Source organism: Calypte anna, chromosome 1, assembly GCF_003957555.1.
Source record: "Calypte anna isolate BGI_N300 chromosome 1, bCalAnn1_v1.p, whole genome shotgun sequence".
In the NCBI taxonomy this organism is placed as follows: domain Eukaryota; kingdom Metazoa; phylum Chordata; class Aves; order Apodiformes; family Trochilidae; genus Calypte; species Calypte anna.
This window is the reverse complement of record NC_044244.1, coordinates 141,796,171-141,816,107: the sequence shown is the minus strand read 5'-3', so window position 1 is coordinate 141,816,107 and position 19,937 is coordinate 141,796,171. Positions and strand designations below refer to the sequence as shown.

General features: G+C 37.4%; 1 protein-coding gene across 1 annotated transcript in view; it reads left to right on the top strand.

Annotated features, from left to right (window-relative positions):
- Positions 1-19,937, top strand: part of MYO16 (myosin XVI) — a 285,335-nt gene that overhangs the window by 78,363 nt on the left and 187,035 nt on the right. The window contains exons 6-7 of the mRNA XM_030458595.1: positions 8,354-8,478; positions 10,894-11,019. Coding sequence (XP_030314455.1) covers positions 8,354-8,478; positions 10,894-11,019 — 251 coding nt within the window. The remainder of the gene's footprint in view (positions 1-8,353; positions 8,479-10,893; positions 11,020-19,937) is intronic.

Below are 19,937 nucleotides of genomic sequence, written 5' to 3'. Positions count from 1 at the left end.
GACAAATACTAAAACACCTTTCATCGTCACTCCTGTCTTTTTCTTCAACATCACTTCACTCCAGTCTCCTATATCACCACAAGTGGCACAAGGGGTTGAGGGAACTACAGTCACTCCATAGCAGCTTCTCTTTGCCACTTTTTGTCTTCTCCAGCATGGTTTTTTCACATGTATGCAGTTCCTTCAGGAATGCCCACCTGCTTTGTCATGGATCTTCCATGGGGTGGAGGCCATCTCTGCTCTGACACTTGAAGCACCTCCTCCCCCTCCTCTTCTCTGACCTTGGTTTTTCCCTTAGCTCTTTCTCCCTCTTTTTCCCCCTTCTCTCAGTGCACTGTTTTCTACCCTTCCTTAAAGATGTCTTCACAGAGGTGCCACAATGGTCTGACAGTCAGGCTCACCTGTGTCTTGCAATGGGTCTGCTGGAGCTGACAAGAAATGTCTGTGGTCAGCTCTCTGGGCTACTCCTGCAAAAGCCACCCCAGAAGCCCCACAGCTGTCAACATCTGGACAATACATCTGGTCATATGTTTCTCAACACTCTGTCACTATTTATGGGAATAAGATCAAAATCAAAGTCCCAGTTATGTGTATTTTTAATCGTGTTTAGTTTCTATTAATCAAAAATGTTCACAGTATGAACAGTAAAACATTCTAACATTGAGGTTGTGCTACAGAAACTCTTAAAAAGATCTTGTAATCCAGCAGGAGGGGAAAAATCATTTCCCTTTCTGCAGTGCACTCAAGAAAAGCAATTGGTATTCATTGGTATAATTTCAGAAAAGTACTGCTCTAGACTTTCATAATTAAAACTGTGGAAGACTTTTTCATAGGCATTAAAGAGTTATTGCTAACATACAGCAAGAACTGACTGAATGTCAGATTGTTAACACTAAAGACCAGTGAACTCAAGCTAAAGTTAAATCCCCTACTATATTTTCTTTTTTAGAACCATATGCAATGTGATCGTGACTTCTGCTTAGAAGTTTTCCATTAATAATATTGATGTAGTAGGTTGTCAGAAAAACAGGCAACCAAAATACAAACAGCCTCAGGGTGCTTCACTCTGATTCTTGCTGATTGGCCACCACGTAACTGTAAGATTATCACACAGAAAAAAATAATTCTGCAGAGAGCTTGATTCATTGGTGAGAGGAGCTAGGTGATGGTGTTGCTAGCTAGTGAGAACAGGGAAACAAATAACATGTTTTGGTAGGTCCCTTCAAGTCCTGAAAATTAAGAACACAGGAAATGGCACACATTGAAAATGTTGTAGTTAAGAATGCTCATCTCTCTTTCTTTGGAGTTCGTTTTTTTCGAATATAAGCTTCAGTAATTTACCTTAATTTTGATATTTTCTAACTCTTGGGAGACTGGCTTTGAAGTCCTATACTTCTCTTAATATCTGTATGTTTCCAGAGTTTAATGTGTAGGCAGTTAAAAGTGATTTAAAGAAAAAAGCCCATCATATGGAAACATTTTGTTACCCATATGTTTCTGTCAAAGGGAAAACCTTTAAACTCGCTGTGCAGACTTTTGGCACTGAATTAACATTTTAACTTATAGCTAGTAGTTTAGGATCGACTTTGTGTCTGACACTAGATGGAAAATAGGCATCTCCTTGATTAATAAGCTTTGCAGAGATTTGAAAAAAAGATTGTGAAGCACATGAGAAACTAGGGGTGCCCTTTTAGTGTCCTTTCAACCAACTTACTGATCTAATCAAACAACTAATCTAATTCTCTTAAGAAATAAATTATCATGTTTTATAGAATTCCTGAAACTGTAACCTTTAGCAAGTTAGGAAAAAAAATTGTCAGTGCCCAGAGTGCACCTGCAGGCCCTGCATCCTGTCCCCTCACTCCCAGGGGCTTGGCTGCTTGTGCTCAAAGTCATCTCTCACAGTGTACATCTGTGTGACCTGGGAGGAGTTGGCTGAAAAAAGAGCCAAGCTCTGAGGCAGAGCTGGGAGAAACTTTGTACATCATCTTTTGCCCATCCTTTCGCTTGGGAGATATTTAGGCTCAAGTGCTTCCTTGTGGTCCTTGCTTGAGTTGTGCCTATGCCCAGCCATGAATATTTCTGATCAAGACCCCGAGCCACTGACTTGACTTTCTGGATTCACTTGATTTGTTTGGTTTTGTTGCTACAGACTTCTGGCAATCACAGGACTGTTGATTGGCTCCAATTCCCATCATCAGATCTTCTTGGTTTTCTTGTTTGGGTTCTGGGGCGCTGTGTCCTGGTCAGTAAACACTCTGCCCTGCCTGGCACGTGTTCACCCTTAGCTCCTGGCTCCATGGCATGATTTGATCAGCCTTCTTTTACAAGCCTCTCTCACAAAAACATCCAACCATAACGTACTAAGATCTTGCAGAGAAATCCTGTGTATAGAAATATAGCATGTGCTCAGCTTATTTAAGACATGATACTTACCACAAGTAACCAGAAACAATATTGCACTTGTTTTGCTTCTGTGCTCTAGTATTAACATTACAAATAACTTAATAAACATTCACAATATATGCACAGATTAATGCTTTAGTATTACACCTTGATATCATGCCAGTCTGTTAAAATGAATTGCAAAAATTATTTTTATTTTCACACACGTTAAGGAGTTAATATATAGCTGAAAGTGTCATATCAGAATAGAGGAAAAAAAGCATGTTTCACTAGAGTGTGAGAATTATCACTTGGATGTCAAGAGGAGGAGGAGATGGGAATTAATTTCTGGTAGTATTGCCAGGCTAGAAGAAAATAAACTAAACATCTTTCACTAAGCTAATGTACTGATATCTCTATAGGCAAAGAGGTAGAACTCAGCAGTCACAGTTGGTACTTCTGCAGATTTAGAGCTACAGGCCTCAGTAGTTTTGCAAATACATATTTTTTTGCAGATATTGAAAATATCAGCTTCTCTTCTTACATAATAAATGTTGCTGAAATATATCTGTTCATATGCCGACCTTTGAAAATCTGATGCATGTAATGCCAAGTGATCACATGAGCTACTGAGGAATGTAATTTAACAAAAATAATGTTCTTTAGAAAACCATCTAGTAAGCAGCCAGAAAAGTCCTAAAGCTTTAAGCAACTAAAGCTGGATAAAGTAACAGGCACACCTGAATATTTTAATGAATGAAAATTAATATTTCAAGAGAGGTACCAGGACTTCTTTTTATCATTGATTGTGAGCATATCTATCCTATACTACCCTGCACAGGAGAAAAATAGAAATTCTAAGCCGTAGTGTCCCCAGAATTACAGAAGAGGTCAAACAGGCTCATCACACTTGGGATGGGAAGAGCCTCACTGTGTTAGCAGCTCTCTGCAGGAAGGGCAGATGTAGACAGGCTGAGCAAAAACTTCAGTAAGAGAAGAGACTGGCTTCTCAAACCAAGTTTTTATTGTACATTTGTGTTTGCAAGACATGATTATGTGACCTCTCCTAAAGACTATTAAGCCCACTGGAGAAGGAGAGGTGTAAGTTAAAAAAGAGTTTCTTCTGGGTTTGTGTAGTGGGTGTTTCCCAGTCATGGTTCTGTGTTTTGCTTTGTAGTGGACACAGGAACTGGTGTTCCCATTACAGATGGAGAAACTTCTTAGTACTGAATAATTCTGAGGAAAATATTATTTATACCAATTCTCAGTTCTGTTTGTCATGCACTTCTTTGTTGGTGCAACTTTTTGCTTTCCCCTTTTTATTTGAGGTTTTCACATTTCTTTGGGTTGTCAGTTCTATAACTTTATGCCAGAGAGGGTGAGAAAGGCAAAGCACATGTAATGACCTTGTCAGGTGCTTTTCTTAAACAGTGAGAAGTAATGCATTTTGTAGCTTTCAGGTTTTGCTCCTGCCTGTCACTAGCACTGATACTCATCACCAAATGCTGTGCCCTAGAGTGACTTCTGTTTTAACTGTTCCTTCTCCATCTCATCTCTTGCAGAATTTATGAGAATGTAGCTCTTGTTCTGATTTTACTTGTTATTTGGAGCATATTCTTCATCCTATGCCTTTCTTCTTGATTTTCCATTTTTTTTTTAAATGTGAAACTGTTCCCATAGTACATGCCAATTTGGTTTTCTTCCTCTATTTGTTCGTGCTGGCTGTCATCCCATTTCAGCTGAATATCTAAACCCCATTTCCTTTTTGAAAAGCAACATGAAGTTCATTCTTTGATTCAGGCTTCAAGAGTTGTTTACTGGATGAATAACATTTTGTTGTTCCATTTAAACTCATGAGAAGTATCACTTGTAGGGGATGGAGAGTGGACTCCCCAGAGTTACAAACTTGGTTAAGGAGAGGCTCAGGTCTCACTGAGCCACAGAGAATGGTCCAGGTACACACTTGGTAAAGCCACTTCTCAGCTGCCAGCTGTGGAAGCCATCACTTTGAAACCTAACAGTTCCTGGGTTCTTGGAATTCAAAATTCTGCAATTCTAAGAGTGCAATTTGGATTATTTTTTTTCCTGTTTTCATTTGATTTTCTATAAAGGCAAAGGAAGGGAATCTCTGTTGTTTCTTTAACACTCCTTCAGAAACTTAAGTCTACGAATGTGTCACTGTAGTAGCTCACTTGTCAGGCTATTTACTGCTTTTTTTTTTATTTTTATGAAATATGTATGATTCCTTTATACAACTATTAGTTTGAAAACAATAAAGTCACCTTGAGATTCACATAAAGTATGTCTTCTGTTACTATGGGGCATTCTTTATGCATTTTCTCTGAGCTGATGAGTATAATTGTATTTGTGATAGAATATATATGGCAATTGATACAGCTGAAGTCTATTTATCCTTCAGCATGACCAGTTAATCTTTCAAAAGCAAGGTTTTTGGGGTCCCACAGGGGACTCACCAGGTTTCTATAAAATGCAAATTACAAGGTGTAAGGATCCATAGTTTACTGTTAGTATAAGAGTATAGGAGTTATTATAAGAGTGTACAAGTAAGTTCACTGACCATTCTGAGTGTAAGTCAGTAGTAAGCTGGTAAAAAAGTCCGAGTAAACTCAGCTGGCCTCTGCCCTCAACGTGTGCCATTACTGTAATTTACATGACACATGATGAACCAAAAGATCTGATAATAAATGTGTTTTACTCTCGGTTTGTTTGGTTTTTTGTTGGGTTTTTCTTCTTCTTCCTGGGTTAAGTCAGAAACTATTTCTAATTTGTGTATTGTGAGCTTCATTTCCATTTTTTAGTGTTTAGGCCATTATTCACACACAAAGGAACACATATTATTTTCCAGCTTTTGCCTCTCTCCTTGAAAATAATAATTTATTCTAATTGTTTCTTGGAAACAACAAGAGGGAAAAAAAATACATAACTTCTGTCAGTCGTACTAAAAAACATCCTTCTTCATCAAGTTTAAAATTATAAATATAATTTTCAGCTTTTTTATCTTACCTGATTACATTAGGAAGAGCTTTATCATGACTAGTCTATGTAATGTGTTTAAAGAGTGTAATCAGTCCTGAAAATGATAACTAATTTGGGGTTTCCATAGCCCTTCACATAATGTAGTGTTTTAGAAATTTAGACTTACACATGTGAGAGACTTCTGTCACTGGCACAAGAATATTAAAGTGTTAATTTACTGTTGCAAGAATCAGGAAACAGGCAGAAACAGGAAGAAAAAGAATTTAATTAATGCCATGTGGCACCAGTAATCTGTAAATGTTATCAGGTAGTATTAAGTCATTACCATGAAATGTGATGCAGGCAAAAAAACTTCATTTCTGAAAAAAATAAATGCATTGATTGTTAGGACATACTCAGAACATCATATGAAATCCTTGTGTTTCATTTTAGCAACTGAGGATATCAGCACATTATGGTCTTGGATGGTTATCTAATTTAAGCTATCAATATAATATAATTACATGTATTTGTCTGAATTACATTCATGTGAAAGATCACGGGTTTTATTTCCAATACAAAACCCATCTCATTTTCTCCAGCTTAGTTTTATATCTGTGTTTTACATTTGGTGTAATTTGGTACTGTTTAGGTGACAGGTGTGAAAACATGAGAATAAGAAAATGTTCCCAGCAAGACAGTGTTCACACTGAACATTTCACCTCAGAGCTGAAACACTTAGAAGTGCTGCAAGCAAATAAAATTCAGAACAAAAAGCACTGTGTAGAGTAGCATTTTAGAGAGAGAAAATTAATTGTATTCTTTGCTGAACTACATACCATATATCCATTTATACAAGTTTCAGGATAGATTAAAGCTAAGACTTAAGACATGCCTTTGCTCTTTATAAAAGGTTATATATACTCTTTATACACTATGCTTCAGTTTTTTAAGATAAAATATACAATTAGTTGGTCAAGCAAAATATTTAAGATAAATAGAATGGGAATAATTAAATTAATTATTTTTCAGCTCACTGACAAATGTGTAAGGGAACAGAGAAATTATTTATTCATATGTTTTTTGTTATATCATGGCAAGTTCAGAGAGGCAGGAATTTTATTCTCAAATTACATTTTCTACATATGGATGTAAAGGACCACATGAATTTAGGAGCAGAAAAATCAAGCCCTGAATTTTGGTTAGATATTCCAATCAAGCCACAGCCAGATGATAATTTAACCACTTAGCAATTTTGTTGTACCCTCTGTTTCTAATTTTAAGCCTCTTCAGACTAGAGGCCACGCTTCCTTTTGGTTTTAGACTGCCTTGCTTATCTTCCTTATAAAGCTGTACTTTGACAACTGTTTCTTTCAGTAGCAATGCTGACATAAGCCCTCCTGTTTCGTTCCTTTCATCCCCTTCCATATTTCTGCCTCCATGCAACATTTTCTCCTAGTTTATGGGGTCTTACAATGATCTAGGCTCAGCTGGAGAACTAATCCTGGTTAAAAATAGCCCAGGCAGATAAAAAAAAAGTGTTGAGTTGTAATGTCATTTGCTTAACTTCACGGTCTCTCAAGCAGCTGAGCTGAGAGATTTGAGGGTCTGGTCTGGACACTGTTGTACACACAGGGCTGAAAGAATGCAGCTTAAAAGAATTTTAATTAAATAAGACCAAAAGACCTGAGTGGTTTCTTTAGACAGGCTTAATTCTTTTATCCATTCACATCTATTTTCATAATCCCAGTGGTTTAATTACAATTGCTTTACCTACAGCTGCTCTTGCCAGTCGGTAGAGGTACAGGCCCATTTATTTGATATTGCTGACTGGCATAAAATCATTCACATAGTGACTGATAAATACAGATATGAGTATACTTGTTCGTGGATGTGAGACAGTAAGTATGTTCTATAAATATCATAGAATCATAGAATTGGCTGGGTTGGAAGGGACCTCTGAGATCATCAAGTCCAACCCTTGATCCACTACTGCCGTGGTTACCAGACCATGGCACTGAGTGCCACATCCAGTCTCTTTTAAAACATCTCCAGGGACAGAGAGTTCACTACTTCCCTGGGCAGCCCATTCCAATGTCTGATCACCCTCTCAGTAAAGAAGTTCTTTCTAATGCCCAACCTAAACCTCCTCTGGCACAACTTGAGACCGTGCCCTCTTGTCTTGCTGAGAGTTGCCTGGGAAAAGAGACCAACCCCCCTCTGGCTACCCCCTCCTTTCAGGGAGTTGTAGGGAGCGATGAGGTCTCCTCTGAACCTCCTCTTCTCGAGGCTGAACACCCCCAGCTCCCTCAGCCTCTCCTCACAGGACTTGTGCTGGATCCCTTCACAACCTCCTTGCTCTTCTCTGGACCTGCTCCAGGACCTCAATCTCCTTCCTGCACTGAGGGGCCCAGAACTGGACACAGTACTTGAGGTGTGGCCTCACCAGGGCTGATTACAGGGGCAGAATCCCTTCCCTGGACCTGCTGGCCACACTGTTCCTGATACAGGCCAGGATGCCATTGGCCTTCTTGGCCACCTGGGCACACTGCTGGCTCATGTTCAGCTTCCTGTCAATCCAGACTCCCAGGTCCCTTTCTGCCTGGCTGCTCTCAGCCACTCTGTGCCCAGCCTGGAGCTCCCCATGGGGTTGTTGTGGCCAAAGTGCAGGACCCGGCACTTGGCCGTGTTGAACCTCATCCCATTGGAATCAGCCCAATTCTCCAGTCTGTCCAGGTCCCTCTGCAGAGCCCTCCTGCCTTCCAGCTGATCCACACTCCCCCCTGCTTAGTGTCATCTGCAAATTTGCTGATGATGGACTCAATCCCCTCATCTAAATCATCTGTAAAGATATTAAACAGAACTGGGCCCAACACTGATCCCTGGGGGACACCACTAATGTTGATTAAGATTTTAAAAACCCAGAAAACAAAACCATGTTCTTTTTGATGAAAGAAACAGCAGAAGGTTTTATCCTTTTCTTCTTTTCCAGGTGTAGAGCTGAATTCATTGCGCCAAATGAAGGTCCAGAGACCCACAACAATGCTTGCAGATGTCCGGCAGCTCATTTCAAGTGGAGGAAGTGTGAATCAAAAGAATGATGATGGAGTCACCCTGGTGAGTGGGGAAATGTAACCATCATCCTGTGAATATGCATGTACTGCAACTCTGTACCAGTGAGCATGTTTGCAAGGCAGTTCTCCAAGAGGAGAAATGAAGTAGTGTAAGACTTGGGTTCTTATCTGGCCTTTTGAAAATAGATGAATGTCACTAACATGCATAGCACAGGTTTTAAATCAGGCTAGTGCAACAACCTTGCCTTAATGATGACTTTCTTACTTCTAAGACACTGAATGTGTAACACAAAAATTAATAGCAAAGAAAAATATCGGCACTCTAGTTTAGAACTGCATCAGGCTCTTTTGGTCTCTTACATTCTGTGTAACAGAGGGTTTGAAATTTCACTCAGTAATTCCTGGTTTAGGTTTATATCTTCTGCTTGAGCCAGGCTGAAATACTGTTTCATGACAGTATCCCATTTTGATTTAATTTAATGAAGGATCCACTGTATCAGTGAATAAGTTTTTCTTCCTCAAATTTGCATGTTATCTGTAGTGAATGGATATCATGATACTTTTCTACTCATAGATCTACTATCCCTTTGTTTTTTCAGGATTGCTGCTTCTTCAGCTGTCAAAAAATTTAAAAAACTCTTTCATAAAATAATTTCAAAATTAATGTATCTTCCCTAAATATAGCATGTCTGTGGAACATGCTCTTTGCATATAGTCTTTAACATAATTATCCATCAGTAAATTCTCATTAGCACCATTGACATATTGAATAACTTTTTAAAATCCTTTTGTGTTTTTTTGTAGATTTTGTACTAAAGTAATTAGAAAGGCATGTATTACTTGAGATTACTTCATTACTATATATTATTTATTACTGTTTCAGGATTTATGCTGAGCTACATTGCATGATCATGAATTAATACAATAAGTCATTGTTATTTAATTCCATATTTTAATACCTGTATAGTGTTTAAATGGTAAGAGTGAGCAGCCTCATGTCTGTGGTTTTTCAGTCCAGCCACCAGCTCTGTCTATACAGAAAGCTGAATTTTGGAGTGCTATAAGGGCAAAATTAATTTTTCTGCTGAATTATCCTGTAACATTTTTCCCTTGAGAGTTGCAGTCATAACATATTTCTTTTGTCCCATGAGCTTTTAAACTACTTCAAAATAGCACTTGTCAAATCAATGTCTGAATAGAAAATGTAATTTCTTTTAAAACAGATGAAAAAACTGAAACTATTGAGTATTATGGGAAAATTTTGAGGGTTTTGTACATTCAAAATTAGAACATTTATAGCGTACCAAAGTGATGTTCTGCCCTCAGGGGAGGGATGTACTTCTCCTTTCCATGAGAAGATTTTTGATGAGCTGCAATATGTTTCATCCTTCTGCATCAAGGGTATTCATGGAGCAAACTTTATTCACTCTCTGCAGGTGCTTCTGAACCAGAAATAATAAATAGGGCAAATAATATCCTGAACTCTGTTTTTAGGATCTCCTGTGCTTAGATTGACTTAGGAACTACACAGTTCTAGTAGCAGGTTTATTGCAAGACCTTTTTCTTGCCATTAGCCATTCATTTCAAGCCTCAGAAAAACTGTCTCTTTGGCTAACATTACTTCAAGGGAAGGAAATCATAATGTGGGGCTATGGGATTTGTTGATAAGATTATCACCTATAATCTCAGTTATCCATTTCTTCAATCTTCCTGAGCCCAACTGCTACTGAACATCATAAGAACTGACTCCTTCTGACCAGGGATAAGCAATTATAACATGCCAATTTCCAAATGCAAATTTTTTCTCCCTTGCTGCCAGATGTAGGGGGAATTCTTGACACCATAGCAGAGAACCATGAGAAAATAAACACCACTAAACTAACCAGATCAATCTGGTCTTGTGAATTATGTGTCACAACAGACTGTGAAGTATCTTGGGAAGCAATGGAAGTTGAAGAAATGAAATCTGTGTGGATCAAAGTTGAGAAAGTATTTTTTGTGACAGATTTTGTGCTGCAAACTCAATGTGCATGGGTTTTATTGTGTTAACAAATTCATTTTTGAATAGAGGAATGTTGGCTTACAAATGGGATAACTGCCAAAAAATAAATTAAGTCTAGGCCATGTTCTGCTGAAATGTATGACTCTACCTGGGTTCATGAAGTTTGTGAATATGTTTGAAAGGGTATTTGCTTGAAACTGTACGAAAATTATCTAATGAGACTAGAACATTGAAAGAGTTTTTAAATAAGCTAACATTCTTGATTTTTGGTGGGTTTTGTTTATAAATGTTAAAAAAATTTTTCACACAGTTTTTCTAGTTTGTTGCTGCATTCTATTTTGTATTTTTTTTAGCATGATTTACCTGGTTAGATCTGTTGGAGAACCAATATAATGCAGTACATCGTCACAAGTTTTAATGAGTTCTTTAAAGCATTAAGATAATTTTATATTACAGCTGCATGTGGCCTGTGCTAATGGATACAAGAATGTTGCATCTGTGATACTGGAGAATGGGGCTGATCTCAATGTAGTTGATAATCAGTACTGGACACCCCTTCATTTAGCTGCCAAGTATGGACAGGTAAAGCATGATTTTTTCACTTACTTCACTTTTCTGTGTGGAAGTCTTCGGTAGCAATAGCAAGCACTTGCAAGTCAGGGAGAAAATTCTGGTTTTAATGTGAAAATCTTACACATTTCTGTACTATAGGTGGCCTCTCAAATGACAGATAATTTGAGAACAGACATTGTAAAGCTATCAAACCAATACAGCTCACTACCATCACCAGCAGTTTGCCTCCATCAAAAATTTAATTTGTACTGAAATTTGAAAGAGACCCAAAATAAACCCTTTTGTCTTTTCTTACAGTCTGATATCAGACTTTTGTAGGTTTTTTTTTTTTTTTTTCTGTGTATATCTCTGAATGAAATGTACAGGATCCACTTAACACAGTAGTTGCCTTCAAAGTTTTCAAGTCACTGAGTTATAGAAGGATGCCCTGGCTTTGGGATTTGGAGGCCATGCCTAAAAATGACTTGTGCCTCTGAACATCCAACATTTTCACATTTCTTTCATCCTCATTCTCAAAAGCTCACTACAGTGATAAATCTCTATGTTCTACTAGAAGACTATAAAAAAATCTATTGGGTTTTATTTTTTTATAATTTTCAATACTTCAGAGGATTTATTTCCTTCCAGGAATGTATCTGAACAGGAGAGCAGGCTCTTCTTGTAGCATGTCCAGTGAACAATGAATAACTGGACACAGAAATTTCAAAAAATCCATTCTAAGTCATTGTTGTTTAGTAGTTACTGGCACTTCTACTGCAATACCTGCAGCCAAACTTCTTCCGATATAATTCATACTATATTCCGCAAGTCATTAATACAGATAATTTTCTGTTTATAAAATGCCTACAAAATTCTTAGTGATTCAGATATGTTTTTCATTTGAATAAGCTGCTTACCAATGCAATTGGACTAGTTAAGCAAATTAGACATTTAGGTTTTCAACTATTTCAAGTATAGACCTCTCATAAATACATTTTGCATGTTAACTTACAAAAAAATATGAGTAGTGACATTCTTGTGAAGAAATTGTCACATTTTTTATTGACATTCAGACAGTTGAAGGAGGTGAGCTCTATACATATACAGTTTTATGTCTGCAAATATACAAAATAGAACAAATGAAAATAAATACAAAATATACAAAGTAAAAAAAAAAAAAAAAAGAATATTTGTAAGAGCATAACAGTAATAGACATAGTACTAATTTACCTGGAAAAAAAGAGAAGAATCTGCTGAAGTTTAAATTACAGTAAGAAATTTTGATTTGCATCTGTACAGGAGAAAATTTGTAAAGGATAAAGGTGCTGCAAACCTCTTGTTACAAATCTTGAGTTGAAAATTAATACACAATATAAGTAGATTAGAAAAAGCTTATTTCTCCAACTTCCAGAGTAAATTATATGAGCAATTATTGAAGATATATAATCTTGAGTGAACTGAACATATGAAAGATATCACATCCACACCTTATAATGAAAACCTGGCTTGTCGAGACAACTTGAAAATGACAAAAGCATTTTTATTTAGGATGAGGTTCTTCTCAACTACATTTAGCCAACTCCCACTTAAGCACAAAGCCAAAGCTTTGTCTTGTCTACTATCAAACATTCACCTCTAGAGCACAATTCACATAAATTTAGGAGGTGCATTTAGAACAGGTGGGATGAATAATTTCGTAGAGGTCTGAACCTCTCTGTTTATAGAGGTCACCAGCAACTGTCATACATTAAAGGTCTAATGTGAACATTTTAAAATTCTACAGGAGTAATGAAGAAAAATATGGGGGGCCAAGGGATGGGTCAACTGCCCACGGAATGAGCTGAGTCTCCCCTGTTATCATGAAGGGAGTATGGAGTTGCTGTTTCTTGTTCTTTGACAGCATAAAGCTGCAGAGAGTGAATCCTACAGAGGGAGTGGATTTAAGTATTTACAATACATACCTTATTAAAAGCAGAACATAGCAGTAGTCTGTTGCACTGTCTCCAAACTTGGAATAACTAAGAGTTTTAAATTCCAGTATGTGTAATCTGATATTAAAAAAAAATAATCTGTACTTGTCTTTCCATGTATTTGTAAAGAAAAGCACTCTCACATATACATTTCCCATCTAGAAAATTTGCTAGAATGATATTAATCCAAATATTGAAAAAGAGCATGGGTGACTGATAAATGAATTGTCCTGTTAATGCCAGAGTATGTGGATCCAGAGTTAAATGCCTGTCTTGCATAATAACATAGGATATTACTACTGAGAAGAGTACTAGGATATTACTAGTGAGGTAAAGTGTTATGTACATTATTATGGCTACTAAGCACAGAATAAGGCAACTGAGGCTACTGTCTGCAGGTCAGTCTCTGTGTGTGTAAAATGAGGCCTTGCAGGAACAGATTGGGTTACCGGTGTATGCAACACTGGTAACTAGTAACTGAAATACTACCAGCTGCAAATAGTAAAAGCATTAAAAAATAGACATATTTTTAAGCAGGGTTATTCTGAATTTCTAGGACTGCTGTCATTCCAACCCACACCCCCCCCCCACTCCTCTGATCTCCACCCACCTCCTGTAACTGTTAGGGCTAAAAGCAAATTTTTACTTTTAATGCTTTTACTTTTACTTTTAATTATCAAAAGAATATTAAGGTCAGAGTTGCTTTCCTTAATAATTTTACCTTAACAAAATTATGGTATATAATAACCTCATTGACACACATGAAAATCTGCATTGATGTCATGGAAAAACCTCTTACAAATCAAATTATGAAGGTAAAAAACAAGCCTCAAGAAATGAGAATTTGCCTAGGTTGCCTAAGTAAATTTAGTGTGACCTTTTGGATGTATGCCTTCTTGGCATACAGTTTGAATTCCCTGGTCTCATTCACATCCAGCACTGAGAATAGTGGTACAAATGTAGCTGCTGCCCATGCACACCAGAGAGGGGCACACACATCACCAGTTGGATGCTGGCAGTGATACCAGCTGGGGAAGGGCAAGTTGTATTTCTCAGTCTGGCCCCTAATTTTAATTTAGCACTGCAATAATTTTGTGAACAGCTAGTAATCTGGCATTGGTAGTTTTGTCCCTGCTGGACATCTTCCAGGCTGCTGTGATCAGGAGAGCAGACACTCGCCCTCCCCTGGGTGGGAATAGGCTACAGCTCTGAGGTTTGCCTTGGGTACTTTGGCACAGTTCCCAGGCACAAGCTGTTTCTTTGTTGTTTATCACAGAAATGTCACCTTTCAAACCAGCTATCAGAGGCATGCAGGTCAGATCTCACTCCTCAGTAGCTTAAACATCACCTCTCCCAGAATTTCATCCTTGGGGGATGCTGCCTATGTCTAAACTGTTAAATTGCTAAATAAAAGAAGGCTAGGGATTAAGCTAAGCAACACTCTGGCTTGCATTCATATTGTCTAGAGCTAGTTTCCTCTACAGGAGATTAGTCTTGTTTCTAGAGAGCTGGTTGGAGTGGTCCAAAGCAGAGTCAGGGATAGAGCTAGCAGTTAAGCAGTGTGGATTATAAAGGATACCACTCTTTTAGCAAGACAGATTTAGCCTCTGGATTTGAGGTTTAACAGTTTTGTGATGTGAAAGAAAAAAAGAAGAAAAGGGTAAGAGAATCATTGAACTGCTGACTGTGCCTCTCCAAGAGTAACTCCTGCACTAGCAAGGATTTCTTAGCATCAATAAATTAAAAATGTTCTAAACAGAAAAAAAAGTACACCAAAATTAATGTGTGGAACTGCTGTTCAGTAGCTATATACTCCTATAACACATTTGTTTGTCTTGTTTGATGGGACTGAACTATACCCCTCTGTCTAGTTAGATCGTTCAAACACAGAATTTCTTCTGGGGCATGGATGGGATGGGACTCTGTGCTTCTTGCTGAAGGCTGGGAGAACACACCTTCTTACTATGTGACCTAATTTGTTTGTTGTTACCAAAACATGTTAGTCATCTCTCTCAGCTATGAGCTGTATTGTAATTTTCTTTTCGTTACATTCATGTTGACCTCACAATAGAAAAAATCCACTGCCGTCACTAGGATATCTGTAGATGTAAATGGGACATCTCAATTTATTGTAGGATATGTTACTTAATTTCATTCGAGTTTGGCCATTGCTATAGCAGTTCCCTTGAACTCAGTTTCTGGACTTCTCTGAACACATTCCACAAACGTTTTCAATGAGAGGGGCCTAAAGAAGGGGGTCTTGTCCAGTATTTCAAAAAGAATAGAGTATAGTCACTCAGGGAATAGATATTTGCCTTTTCAGGCAGTTGAAATCTTTCATTTATGGTCAGAAAATCCTCTAGAGAATGTTTTATCTCTCATATCTTTTCTTTAGTCTTTTTGTTCATCTTTGGCATGTGTGATTGTACTCAGGTAGAAAAGAAGCATTTCCTTTCAGATCAAATTGCATTCATTTTCCACAAGCAAAGACATTACTTTGGGATTTCTGCCAGTGATATCTTTTTTTACTCTCAATATATTCAGAAGGTTTCTATAAATATTCAGATCTAGTTGTGGGCACAGGACACTAAGGTAAGAAAAGCCAGATTCACACAATTCCAAATTACAAAAAAAAAAAATAGATTTACAAGTTTGAGCTTCATGTAGAGACTAGGGAAAGCCTCAGTTTACAAAATTACCATAAAATTTTCAGACTTTATATGGACATCTTTAAAGCTGCACATTTTTAAAGTTTGCACAGTCTACACTGCGTATTTAATTGGTTATTGCAGGATCTCAGTGATCAACATAAATGTAATTTTCCTTGAAATAGCAGCTATAGTAACTTTCTCATTTATGAGAGACATATATGAGAAACAAGTTTAATAGCACTCTTTAGACACAAGCTTTGAGAAATGTCAGATTTATGATCCTCTCTTTAGCATTAATATATAGCTTGCAGGAACATAATGTATAAGCATCTTTAATCATGAGATCACATAATATTTTCCCCTGATTTATTTTATTTTTTTCTCTACCTAATTTCCTGGTGAATTGAAAAATAGACATGTAGGTTATCAGTCTCGAAGTAAAGACTGCTGAAGTCTACTTCATCTGTAGAAAAACTTTTAAGTAACCTTTGTCTCTTGCTTAGAAAGCTGAAAACATTATTAGGTTTTGTTCTTCTTTACCTGAACTATTCCAGATGTTTAAAAGGCATACTCTTTGGCTATGTGGGTTAAACAGGCTGACTGCAGAAAGGTAGTGGTCACACTTGGGGAGCCTGGCTTCCATTCCAGCCTTTGTGTGTGAACAGATACATTATTTATGGTTCATTCCTCCCACATGTAACCTTATTTGCCCCATTGCCTCCAGTCTGTTCCATTCTTGGTTTTATTCTGTTGCCTTATTGTCCCATTCATTTTCCTGCCTTCAAGTCCTTTCCATACACATTTTACCCCAATCCTAATTTCCTCATGCAGTCAGCTTCTCCTCCTCTCTCTGGGTCTCATCCAAGATTTCTCTTTTCTCTCCTTTGGCTTCATGCCAGCCTTCCTGCCCTTCTGTTACACTTTTCCCCTTTTCCCACTTGCTCACAGTCCCAATCTCCCTTGTTCAATCTCAGTGTTTTTTTCCTCACCATGTCACTTTCTTCTTTCATTTTCTGCTTAGTTTGTCTATACCTACAGCCTGGCTCCTTGCCATGTCTCTCTTCTGCCCTTCCACTTCATTTATTTCATGCTGTTAGTTCCAAAGTCCAGCATTTTATCCGTGCTCTGTTCTACTTTTTCCTCTCTACTCTTTCTACCCTGCTGCTAGTCTTATTCCCATAACCTACTTTTTCTAATCTGTTCCACTTTGCTGACCACAGGTGGTCACAGTCCCCTTTTTTCCTACACTCAGGTAGAAAAAAAGATCTGCCTCATCTATGTTGTATTAAGAAGTGGGACTTCTAATGAGTTTCAGACATTATTTCCTGTGTCTAGAACACTACCATGGATAAAATCTGCAACCACAAAAAAAATACTATTTAGCCTCTGAATGATATTGCTCTTAATTAGGGATTTGCATATAAGACATTAGCTTTAACGGAGACTCAGTCTTCTAAGTTGTAATACATGCAATAAGGAACAAATATATCACCTCCAGAAGTCAATTCACTGTAACTCTAATAGTTTAATAGTTGCCTTACTCCCTAATGTTGGGACTCTCTGTCTCGGGAATTGCTTTTGTTTGTTTCACTCCCCAGAATCTTAAGTGAATATAGGTCCCTAACCTGCACTTTGCTTCTTAATGTCTTTGATGCTTAGGTAAGTGATGATAGCCATCTCATTCCAGTAGTTAAGTGCATGTCTCCAGTGTTTTTCTAACTGGTTTTTTACTCAATGATCTTACTTATTCCATCTGCTGACTATATGGCTAGCATGAAGTTACAGCACTTTTAAAACAGAACCTTAGTAGTAATAATAATGATGATGATAATAATAGAAGTTGAAACTATTTTCCTGAAACTATTTTCCTGATTTACATGCTCTTTTTGTAATTTTTTTAAACATCCGTGTGGATGTTTAAACAGAGCCACTGATACTGATTAGACTAATGGTTAGGCCCATCAAACTAACAAAGGTGAGCTTTTGGTTTATCCATTAGAATTTCAAAACAGTTTTGCAAGCATCTGTTGGCTATGATTTTTTTTTTTTTTCCAAAGTTTTGAATCTTGGCTAAGTTTTGACAGTTTTCCAAACAGCAAACCTCCAACTAGACAAGGTTGCTCAAAGCCCTACCCAGCTTGGGCCTTGAACACTTCCAGAGAATTGCTCATAACAAGTATCAACAACTTCCCTGGGCAACATGTGCCAGTGTCACACCACCCTCACAGGGAAGAATTTCTTCCTGATGTCTAACCTAAATCTACCCTCTTTCATTTTAAAGCCATCATTCCTTGTCCTGTCACTCCACACCAATGTAACAAGTCCCTCTCCACCTTCCCTGTAGTGCCCTTCAGGTACTGGGAGGCTGTGCTAAGGTCCCCTTGGAGCCTTCTCTTCTCCAGGCTGAAAAAACCCAATTCTCTCAGTCTGTCTCTAGACTCATTCCCATGTCCAGTCAGTGTTTTCTATGTTCATCTGTATATGATTTTCTAGCTGCTTAGATCATCAGTGTTGCTTCTATTAATGTGACTTGTATTTAATTTCTTTTTAATACTTACTCTAATGCTCAGGTTCACTGTAGGTAGGCTGATTTTTTTCCCCACTTGCTATTTTAGAAAAAGCTCCATAGCTCTTTTGGTGTAACTATGGATTTGTGTCTGTACAGCTGATCTTGCTTACCAAGCTCAGAGTTTTTGCATACAGTAAGTCCCCTGTTTTAATGTTATTTAATGTTGCCTCTGTAAAGCTGTAATTAATATACTATTTATTTATGTTAAAAAATTGATACCAAATTTATTCTGAATGAGAAAAAAATGTTCTTTTTTGGAAAAGCCATATGCAACCTTTTCCACGTTACACAGAATCACAGAACAATTGGGACTGGAAGGAATCTCAGAAGGTCATCTAGTCCACCTTGTCCAGTGATCTTAGAGTTTTTTCCAACCATGACAGTTCTGTGATTCAGTAATTTGCTGTAATTATTTTGCAAATATTTCTGCTTTTGGACACAATTCTGAGGATATGGCCATTGGATTTTGAAATACTCATTATACAGGTGAGTGAGGTTGAAGTGAATGCAGACAGTTTTGCATATCCAAAAGTAGGTAATTGAAATTAGCGATGACCTGAATACCAAACTCTTGCTGATGTGCATCAGGCATTTCCAGCAGGAGTTATTTCTTTTGCAGCAGGAAGCATTGACATTGCAGCATAGAAGTGGCTTCTTGTGACATAAATACAGAACTTTGGTAATTAAAAAAGCTGTGTTTTGTTACTAAACTGAAAGTGCATTTAACCCCCCCACCCCTCCTTTGTTAGAGCCAGTACTACTTTTCAGAATGGCTGTTAATGAGATTATGCCACTGCTGCTGATTTAGTCAGCTCAATGACAAATCATGGTCCATTTTTTCATAATGAAAAAAAAAACAAACAGGGATATATGTATTGGAAGTTCTCAGTTGAAAGCAAGACTAATTGGATTTGGAAATAAACCTGTTATGGTTTCCTCCCTGCTTCCACAGTTTGCTGAATTTGTTGGTGTTACTGCCAGAATGGAAAGCCAGCATTAGAAAGATTAGGAGAGCAAGATCTTTTTATTTTTATAAAATTTTGCAGCAATATTTTCCTGTTTTTCTGTAATGGGAAGTTTTGAGCAGGGTTGCATTTAACTGATTCCTCCTTATCATATTATTTTATAGTAAGTTACCTTCTGTGTGCTGAATCCATATTGAATTCTATTATGTTTATTGCAATGTTTTCCTTCCTTTTTAGCCTTTATTTATTTATTTATTCCTTGATTTTATGCCAAACTAGTGTCATTTCCCTTAACTGCCTTCCATTTCAGGTCTCATTTATTCTTAGCTCTCTTCTGCTCAGAAGAATCCTTTCTTTTGTGCACAGCTTGTTTTCCCCTGTGCTCATCCTGGCCTCTTGGCTAAACTCACATTATAAATTCTATTTGGTCTAGCATATATCCATATGTCATCTAGTTCAGCTCTATATTCATATTCTAAATGTACTTTTTTTTCCTTGTGCAGTTTCTTACTCCTTTCTGACCAGCCAGTTTATCAGGGTAGACATTACTACAGCCTTTGATGAAAAACTACCTCTAGAGACTTTGGTGTAACAATAGAAGAGCTCACTAAAAACAGCTGCTTGCAGCTTTCCTGCAGGAAGTAAAAGACAAGTTTTAGACTTTTTCATTATATGATACTATAGTGTAGTAAAATTGCTACCATTACTAATACATTAAATGGATTTGGTAAACAAAAGAGAGATGTTCCAGTTCCTAAAACTGACAGAAAACAGCTTTACTTCCATGGTGACT